This window comes from Sceloporus undulatus, chromosome 5, assembly GCF_019175285.1.
Source record: "Sceloporus undulatus isolate JIND9_A2432 ecotype Alabama chromosome 5, SceUnd_v1.1, whole genome shotgun sequence".
Taxonomy (NCBI): domain Eukaryota; kingdom Metazoa; phylum Chordata; class Lepidosauria; order Squamata; family Phrynosomatidae; genus Sceloporus; species Sceloporus undulatus.
In genome coordinates, this window is record NC_056526.1 from 1,690,137 (window position 1) to 1,700,370 (window position 10,234).

Consider the following 10,234-nt stretch of genomic DNA (forward strand, 5'->3'; position numbering starts at 1 on the left):
CAAGCTGCATCTCCCTGGATCCTAAGCAACCTAAGCCTTAGTCTGGCCCATGACTTGGAGAAATCCCATTGGTAAGACATCAGCTAAAGATAGAGAAAGAACCCGATTGCAACAGAGAACCAACACCAGTTCTGAAGTGACATCATACACACCGGCCACGTGCTGATTGGACAGAAAAGCATCTAGTTTGTGACTTCATGCGCAATCGGGGATAGACAGTGGAACCTGACACGGTCGAGACATGTAGGATGAAGTGGCCGCCGCTGCCACTCATTTTGATTCTTTCCGTTTTTGGTTCCACACATGCCCAAGACGACAGGTGCAAGTAAGTGACCTCGATGTACGGTGGGAGGGAGCCATGGGAAGGAAGCATGGTTGCGGGGCAGCATCAAAGAAATGGACTTGTCTTATATTGTCTTGTATTTTCATACTGAATGGGACATTGGCAGTCCTTGAGGCCTTCTCCCCACAGTCCTGGCTCCTGGGTCTTAAAAATGTTCCCTTTGGGGACTGTAGTCCTTTGGAGATTATAACTCCATGCTGCCTGGGAAATTCTGGAAACTGTAGTCCCCAAATAGAAATTTTTCCAAGTTCAGCCTGTTTTCCAACAGATCGAGCCCCTTTGCTGGACTTTTGCAGCCATGATAGTTTTAGGACTTTGGCTGGTTGCAGCAAACATTTCCCAGTGGTCCTGAGTGTATGGGGTGGATTATATGGGAGAAGGCGATCCTGTAAGTAACCTGGACCCAAACCACATAGGACTTTAAAGGGAATTTGTACCTTGCCTGGAAACTAACTGGCAGTCAGTGGAGTGATTTATAGTGCAATATGATCACACCTGGATGTCCCAGTAACCGATCTGACTGCCATGTTTTGATCTAATCAAGTTTCTGAACTAGGTTCAGAGGAAGCCCAATGCAGAGTGCATTGCAACAGTCCAGCCTTGAGTTTACTAGCATGGGCACTACCATCTTTAGGTCCTCTGGAGGACCAAAGTCTGGAAAGCACTGATCTGGGGGAGGGGGGTCTTAGCAGACTACAAGGCTGCAGCACACTGAGCCAACAATGTGATGCAGCGGTAAAAAAAAAACCCAATGCCATTCTGGGCTGCATCAAGAGGAGCACCTCCAGACTGAGGAATGTAGTCGCACCTTCAGAAATGACCTGGGATGTTGTGTCCAGTTCTGGGCAGTAGAGGTCAAGAAGGACATTGAGAAGCTGGAAGGCATTCCACAGGGGAGTGATCTGGGGTGGCTTGGAGTATTTGGTGCAATGTGGTCACTCAGTGGATGTACCCATAATCAATCTAGCTGAGGATTCTGCAGCCTCTTGTTCCTTGACCTTCCTTGGATGTGAGGTCACCCTCCACAGCTGTCCTCTTTTTCCTCCAGTGGCATTTGCGGGCGACGTCCCCTGGCGTCCAGCCACAGCGGCTCGGTGCGGATTATCGGAGGCACGGATACCCTTCCGGGGACATGGCCCTGGATCGTCAGCATCCAGATCCCGTCGCACCGGGGCTACGTCCATTCCTGCGGAGGATCCCTCATCAGCTCGCGCTGGGTCATCACCGCTGCCCATTGCTTCTTAAATAAAAAGTGAGGACCCAGGCTGGGGTGGGCATTGTGGCCCGTGGTTGGCATGGGATAGTGAATCTCCAAGGGTGCGTGGCAGGCCATGAAGCCAGGCAGGGCAGATGCTGTCTAGCAGAGATGTACAAACTGATATGAGGTCCCTGGTGATGGGCCAGAGAGTGAGCCAAGAAGTCCTGAGTTCAAGTCCCAGGTTTCATGGATGACTTCAGCCCAGAGGGTGATGAAAATGAGGCTCCAGGAACCATATGCATCCTTCCCTGAAAGTTTTTCCAGCCTCCTTTCTTCCTTGGTGCCCTTCCACGCTACACAGTTTTAATATTTATGATTCCATTCTGTGTGCATCCAGCATCCGGTTCAGAAAGTCCCAGACTTTGTTAGGAGCCCTGGTGGTGCAGTGGCTAAATGCCTGTCCTGCAGCCACTCATTCAAAACCACAAGGTTGCGAGTTCAAGACCAGCATAAAGGGCTCAAGCTCGACTCAGGCTTGCATCCTTCTGAGGAGCTCACTAAAATGAGTACCCAGACTGTTGGGGGCAAATTAGCTTACAGTTGTAAACCACTTAGACACTGCTTAAGCAGTAGATAAATGAAGCTTGTTTGTTTGTTTTGTTCCTGTTCTTCCCGATTTTATGTTAGAGATCTATACAGTACCTGTTTTGTTTATCCCAGAATATTTTCTATCCGCTCCCAGTATGATCAGAGATTTATTAGGTTCCAGCTTCCTTGGTCGGTTTATTTCAAACCTGTATAAAGTTGGAAAGAACAGGAACAAAATCTGGGACTTTTCAATCAGTCTGAAAGTGTCATTTTTAAAGGGTGCATCTACACTGTAGAAACAATGCAGTATGACACCACTTTAAATGCCATTTTATGGAATCCTGGGATTTATAGTTTTGTAAGGTCTTTAGCTTTCTCTGCCAAAGCTTGATGGTGTCTCACCTAACTACAAATCCCAGGATTCTGTAGGATGGAGCCATGGCAGTTAAAGTGGTGTCATACTGCATTGTTTCGACAGTGTAGATTGACAGCATCCTGTGAGATCCTGGGATTCAGTTTTGGGAGAGGTACTTTCCAATTCTTAGCCAGAGAGGTCTAGTGCATTAGCAAATGACAAACCCTAGGATTCTATAGGAAGCAGCCATAGCAGTTAAAGTGGAATCACAGTAGTATAACTATGCTGTGAAGGGTCCTTGGGCTTCCCTATATTGCTGCTCTTTTTAAATATATTAAAAAGCTTTTAAAGAGCTTTAGAAGGATTCTTCTGCCTCAAGCTGTTGCCTAATGCATTTGCTGGTTCCTTCTTAGAAATGTGCCCTTTGCTCTGGGGACAACGGCTCTTGCTTGCTGCTTGAGGGGAATGGCACTTGCAAGACAGTCACTAACAATATGCAAGGCTCAAGTCAAGCCAAGTCAGTGTGCCATTTTTGCTAGTACATAACAAATTACACCTTTCACATCAACATTGCATTACACAGCATTACATTACTCAAAATAACACAACACCAAATAACATATCTGACTAAAATCTAAAACAACACTGAAACAATAAAACAGAAATTCACTTCCTGAACTCCTTCCTTGCTTGGTCCTTACTGCCTTTGCATCCTCTCCCCCCCCCCTTACTGATACTTATCCGACTTCTCCCCCTCCCCACATTATAATCCTCCTTAAAAAATAGCACAAACAAACCAAATGAAGACAAGCTTCCTCTCTTGTTATTTGTACGGTTACCACCTTCTAGTTTGTAATAGCTCAAACACAACATCCTATCCCCATTTTTCTTTGCAAGAAATTTATCAAAGGCTCCTGATCCCTTTTTTTTGATTTCCCCAAGATTTCCCTCTGTCGGTGTGTCACTTTTCCAAGTCAAGACGTTGAAGTGATTTCAGTCCAATATAAGTCTAAGTCAATTGTCTTGAGTCTGCTTCACTGCCTTTGTCCCCTTTTCTCTCTGGAAGGTTTCTAGAGCATTGGAAGCTGGTGATTGGGGCCACTCAGCTCTCTCAGCCGGGCCCCGATGTCCAGGAGCACACCATCAAGAACCTGGTGGAGCACCAGCAGTACCAGAAGCACACGAACCTCAACGATATTGCCTTGATGGAGCTGAGCCACCCCATCAACTGCACCGACTACGTCCAGCTGGCCTGCTTGCCTGACACCACTGTGGACGTTTCGTCACTGACCCACTGCTGGATCAGCGGATGGGGAGTGACCGACGTCTCAAGTGAGCCCCAAATTCTCTTTGAAAAGGGGGGTTCCGGAGAAATGTAAATCTCGTCCTACGCTGGGGTTTTGTAGTGGACATCTCCCCATGCAGAGTTACAGATTAATTGTGCTATGTAAACCCTGTGTTAAATCTCAATGCTGGGTAGCTGAAACCAAGGCAGCCAACATGCAACCAATGCTATTGGGATGTCAATATGGGGGTGCAGGGAGGTGGACCACATTCGGTAACACTTCAGAGGGGGGTGTCACTTGGTAAGCTGGTGCGAAGGAATGCCTTCTGGGTCTGGTACTTCTTCTGTCCAAAGAGGAAAAGGGGTCTCCTCCATTTGCCCCGGCTAGCAGCTCTGCCAGACCCAGAAAGGGGCACCAGGAAAAGCCCACCAAAGCTACAGGGGCATCACTAGACGGGTGAAGGGATGGGGTAAAACCACTGCCTTTCCTGGTCTGGCGGAGCTGCTGCCCAGGTGGGCAAGTGGGCTTCCTCCCTTTGCCATGTGGCCAGCAGCTCTACTGGACCTTGAGTGTCACTTGTAACTGTGCAAATTGAGTGGTTGTCTCTTGTACACATATCTGATAAAATGCATTTTCTTTAAACATTGTCTCTTTAAGCTGTAACTACAGTATATTTGTCTTTAATTTTGAACTGTGGCCTGATACAGATGGCCAAAAGCACAGTTCTGGGGCCGATTTTAGGGCTCTGGAGGGCTGGGTGTCCATGTGCCTAGCCCTTCTAGTGGAGCCCGTGCACCCTCTTGTCAATGCCCCACCCGCACGGGGCACGCAACGATGACATGTGGGCACCTGCACGCCTAAACGGCACTCGCTGGAAGTGATGTTGTCAATGTGCGTGAGCACCATTATGGCGCTCCTAAAAAGCGCATCAGTGCTGCACTGTGGGGCAGAACAAGTGCCATGGAGGTGCTACTCTCTATTTTGAAACACATAATGGCCCTGAGTCTTTCACTCTTTATCTGAGGAATGTTTTCAGTTAGTATTTTATAAGCTAGAACATGCCATAAACCAGCTTTAACAGGGGGAATTTGCACCTTTTCCAAAACATACTTCTTGTAAACAGTTTTTACTTTTCCCCCCTCTTTATATTGTATAGTTGAGTATCTCATAAACTTACTCTGCACCTTATAGAAGCATATATTGTTTGCACTCATCTTCTAGTGGCCACTCTATATAACAAAAGCTGCTCCACTCTTCCCCAGGACATCTACACATATACATACACTTCTTGGCCTATAACCGTACTCATTCCAATGTTATTGTTAGTAACGTTGCTGTCACACACCTGGTTCTTCTGTTTTTCTCTTTTTGTGGGTAGAGCTATTGAATGTAAAATGATGTTGCAAGAAGAAGTATCATACTCTCCCACTATCACAGTTTAGCAGGGACCCTCCGGATTAATCCTCTGCCATCCCACTTTTTCACTTGTTTTTATAATGTCCCAGTTCCTCTCCTCATGGCCACCTTATCCATTAGGCACTTTAGGCATAGTGCTCAGGACCTACAAAGATTTTAGGGCTTACGACTCCCTCCCCCCCAAAAAATTACAGGAATTGCGAAGGAAAACAAAATTTCAAAATACAGATATGTTATATTTTCATCCACAAAAATTATATATATATATATATATATATATATATATATATAGTGGTACATTATGGTGAGATGGGGAGTCGAATCCAAGAGTACCTAGGGCCTTTGTTGTTGTTTTTAATTGCCCTCAAGTCAATCTTGACTCCTGGCGACCCTATAGATGAGACATCTCCAAGAACCCCTCTGTCTTCCCCTGCTCTGTTTAATAACTGAAACCCTATAAAACCCATAGTGACCTCCTTCATAGAGTCCATCATCCATTTGGCCTGTGACCCTCTTTCTACTTCCCTCCACCTTTCCTAGCATCATTGCCATTTCCAAGGAGCCCTTCCTTCTCATGATGTGGCCGAAATATGACTTTGGTCATCTTGGCTTCTTCCAGGAAGCTTTCCAGCTTCATCTGTTCCAGGACCCATTTGTTTGTCCTTTTGGCTTCTGTCCATGGGATCCTCAGCATTCTTCTCCAGCCCCACATCATCTCAAATGAATGGATTTTCTTCCTATCTTCTTTCTTGACTGTCCAGATCTCACATCCATCCATAGGAATAGGGATGACGATGGCTTGTATGAGTCTAACTTTTGTGCTCGGTTGTATATCTTTGCATTTTAGGATCTTTTCCAATTCTTTCACAGTCTTCTTAGTCTCTGATTTCCTGGCTGCAGTCCCTGTTCCTATCAAGGTTTGATCCTAGTTATGAGATTGCTTTTACTACTTCTATTTCTTCATCGTCTAGGTTGAATTTGTGTCAATTCTCCATGGTCATTATCTTTGTTTTCTTTATGTTCAGCAATAAGCCCGCCTTTGCACTTTCCTCCTTGATCTTCCTTAGTAGTTGCTCTAGGTCTGTGATATTTTCTGCTAGTAATAGTGTGTTGTCTGCATCCTTAGATTCTTTCCTCCTATTTTCACTCCTTATTCTTATGTGTTCAGGCTTATTTTTCCTACAATCTGTTCAGCCTATAAGTTAAACAGGTAAGATGATAAATTGCAGCCTTGACTGACCTCTTTGCCAATTGGGAACCATTCTGTTTCTCTGTCTTCTGTCCTGACAGTAGCCTCTTGTCCCGAGTACAGATTCCTCATCAGGACTATGAGATAAGTTGCCACTCCCATGTCTCTAAGGTCATAACCTTTCATGATCTATGCAGTTTATAAAGCATGTGCTGATTTTCTTTTGGAATTCCCTGGGCCTACAAAAACCTTAATCTGGTCCTGTTCTTCTCTCCCGTTTCCCTGTTCTCCTCAGCTTACTTCCATTGCTGCCAAGTGAATTCAAAGTGCAAAAGTTGCTTGCACTCCATTAAGTCAGCCAGAGTGGATGAAGTCTTGCTCTTCCCAAGAGGCTCAAGCAAAAGCAAACCGCAGCATCTTCTCCCAGCTTTCTCCTTAATAGCTTTTGCCACCTTGACCACACTCTGATGTTGCATGGCTACATGTGTCCTAGTTTTCAACTGTGAAATGTCGGAGGGTATGAGGTGTTCTTGCACAATGTCCACCAACTTGCAGCTTCCTCCTATAGCATGCTCCAGAAGTGGTGCTGGATCTGGCTGGATAAGCATCCAACTGCGGTCAGGAGAAATGAGCTGACACCACTCTTCTGGATCTCTCATCAACTGCTGGAAACCTGAGAAGTTGGTGTCAGCTCTCTTCCACATTATAATCCCTCGTAGGCTTTTACTCCTGTAAAGATTCCCTCTGTACACAAATACTTCTTATAGACGCCCCAGGCAAGCCGGTGCCTTTGTGTAATATTGCTCCCATGGACCTGGAATGGACCCAGTCTTTTCCTTTGACTCAAGATGCCGCCACATAGAGGTGCACTGACTTGTAACTCTATGGGTGCAGAGACCTTGGGTTCCTCAGCCTTGGAGGTGGGTGCCTTACACCTGTTCCCATTGGAATAGTTCTCTGGCAGTGGCTCACCAATGAGTCCTATGGAGACCCTTCCAAGACTGATGAGGTCCTTGTCCTAAAGGGTTATTTATATGCTACCGAGACTTCCTATAAACTGTAGGTATTTTTGGTTGCATCCACACTGGAGAAATAACCTGGTTTGGCACTGTTTAACTGCCCTGGCTGAAGGCTATGGAATTCTGGGTGTTGGAGTTTGTTGTGGAGCCTTCCTTCCTTTAGCTCTGCTCCTCTCTGGGCCCACAACAAACTCCAACTCCCAGAATTCCATAGCCTGCAGCCAGGGCAGTTAAAGTGGTGCCAAACTGGGTTATTTCTCCAATGTGGATGCAGCCTGGGTAGTCAGTTACCACTGCTTTTGTTGCTAACCTTTAAAATTTAAATGGCTTGAGAGAAGAGGTCAAGGAAGTATCATGTAAGCATGTCGCTCTTACATAAGGATAAAGGAATTCACAGACTTAGCCATGAAACTTATCACATGCATGTTAATTCAGCTTACCTCTATCCGGTTTAAAATTTGATTTGGGTGGCATCCTGATATTATCAGACAGTTTTAACCACCTAATTTGCCACCCAAATCCATGCCCCTTTCCAGAGCTGCTCCTCGTGGCTCTTTTTGGATCCGGGAGTTTTCCGAGTTAAGAAAATGGCTGCTGGAGTGGCTCTGGAAGTGGGGATGGATCCAGGCTGTATCTGGGTAGCAAATTCAGGTAACATCAGGATGCCACCTGAATTAAATTGTAAACTGGACAGAGGTAAACTGAATTAACATGCATGCGATAAGCTCCCATGTTAGTCTGGAATATCAGTACGCAAAGCACCTTTCAGACCAAGTAAGCAAAAGAGGCTGTAGCATAAGCTTTCAAGACCTGACGTACTTCCTCAGATGCAGGGAGTGAAGTGGTGCCCAGGAACGACCTAGTGATGTCCAGCTCAATTATGTCCAACCAAGGCTGAGTCCTGGGCTAGTCTAAGCAGTGTCCTTCTTCTTTCAGAGCGTCAGACGTCTGATGTATTGCAAGAGGCCAAAGTCAACATCATCCCATTACATATGTGCAACAGCACTTACTGGTACAACAGCCGCATCCATTACAACAACATTTGTGCCGGATATCAGCACGGAGGCATTGACACCTGCCAGGTTTGTGTGAAGGTCAATGTTAGGGTTTCCTAGAGGAAACAGATGGACAAAGCCTAGCCTTTATTGCCAATCTTGTGGCCTCCCTCTCGAAAGGAGAAGGGACCTTTTGACAGTGGAACAATTCTGGGGTGAGGGATGGTCTCTATTAGTTTGGTAGTCTTTACAGGTTGGTTGGGCATCATCCAGGAGTGTTTTAGTTGTCTCCTCCTGCATAGCAGAATGGGGTTTGACTGGATGCCTCTTGTGGCCACTTCCATCTCTAAGGTTCTTTGATTCAATGACTTTCCCATTCTGTCTTTGGGCATCAGGCCTTTTCTGCACTGGTCATTATACCCCAGGGGCAGCCAAGGGTGTCCTGGTCCCACAGCTGCCCCAATCTTTTCCCATTACCTTGGCCTCCATGTCCATCCTGCATGGCTCTTTGCATGAGCATCAGACTGGACTTGCCCAATGCATCTCTTTCTGCAACAGGTAACATGCGCCCAGTGACAGTCACATGCTGGGTGCCTCATTCTGACCTCAGAACGGACAACCAGTGGTGGTGGCAGACATGCTGGGCAGACCTTTTATTCTGGTTATGGTGCAGAATTTGACAGATATGTTCTGTATTGCCTGCACAAGAACCTGGGTTTGGAACATGCATCATCCAAACAGGATGACATCAGAACTTGGTATGGGGGAACAGACCTTTTGGCCCGTGCAGACAAGGCCTCAGCAGGATGGACCGAGATGTCCTTGGTCGTGTATGGGTCCTTCCCTCCCCATGCCCACAAGCATCTGGCTCATTCTCCCCAATCGAGTTGTCCATCATGGAAAGTTCCCCAGTTGTCACATCCTCTCCAGTTGTGTGTGGGGTCTCCTGCTTTTCCCGGGGAGTTGTCCTACAGGAAACAGTGCCATGGATTTGCATGTAGCCTCCTAGGGTTTCTAGTGTGGCCTCAGCCCAACCACATTTCCCAGAGGGCACTTTTTCTGGCCAGAACTACAAGGTGAGCAATAGCAATAACAATAGCAGCTTCATTTATATACCGCTTCATACTGCACTGAGCAGTCTCTACGCAGTTTACAACTCTAAGCTAATTGCCCACAACAAGCTGGGGACTTATATAGCGACCTCCTTGGAAGGATGCCATGCTGAGTCAACCCTGAGCCCCTGGCTGGGAATTGAACTCAGAACCATGTAGTTTGTGAGTGAGTGGCTGCAGTACTGGCATTTAACCACTGCGCCACCAGGGCATGAATCATATCTCCCTTGGAAGCATTCAGGAGTGGCATCTTACTTCCTAAACACATTGTAGTGGCTTTCTGGCCACCTAAACATTAGAAAGAACCTCTTGATGGCAAGAACTGCTTGTCTGTGGAATATGTTGCTTCTTCATTGGGGTCTCCCACTTTGGATATTTTTAAAGAGAGGCTGGATGGGCATCTATCACAGGGAGGGTTTTGATGGTGTCTTCCTGCATGGCAGAAGGGTGTTGCATTGGATGGCCCTTGGTTTCTTTTCCAACTCTGGGATTCTAGATGGTGTCATGTCAACCAAGAAAAAAAATCCCCAACATGCCAAGTCTGGCATGTCAAGTCCACCGAGAGGCTGGAGGGAAAGCAGCAGTGTGTGGCCAAAAGAGTGGACCATGGGTTGACAGTGTGGTACATGGCTATAATGTAAATCTATTGAAACAGCAGAACATTGAAAAATGAGTTCTTAACAAGCAGGGGGTGCCTGTATACATATGTGTATAGTGCAATATGTATATGTAT

At 46.3% G+C, this 10,234-nt stretch overlaps 1 protein-coding gene across 1 annotated transcript in view; it reads left to right on the top strand.

Annotated features, from left to right (window-relative positions):
- Positions 1 to 10,234, top strand: part of LOC121932298 (acrosin-like) — an 11,931-nt gene continuing 1,697 nt past the window's right edge. The window contains exons 1-4 of the mRNA XM_042470879.1: positions 1 to 325; positions 1,392 to 1,595; positions 3,551 to 3,816; positions 8,331 to 8,476. Coding sequence (XP_042326813.1) covers positions 249 to 325; positions 1,392 to 1,595; positions 3,551 to 3,816; positions 8,331 to 8,476 — 693 coding nt within the window. The 5' untranslated portion in view covers positions 1 to 248. The remainder of the gene's footprint in view (positions 326 to 1,391; positions 1,596 to 3,550; positions 3,817 to 8,330; positions 8,477 to 10,234) is intronic.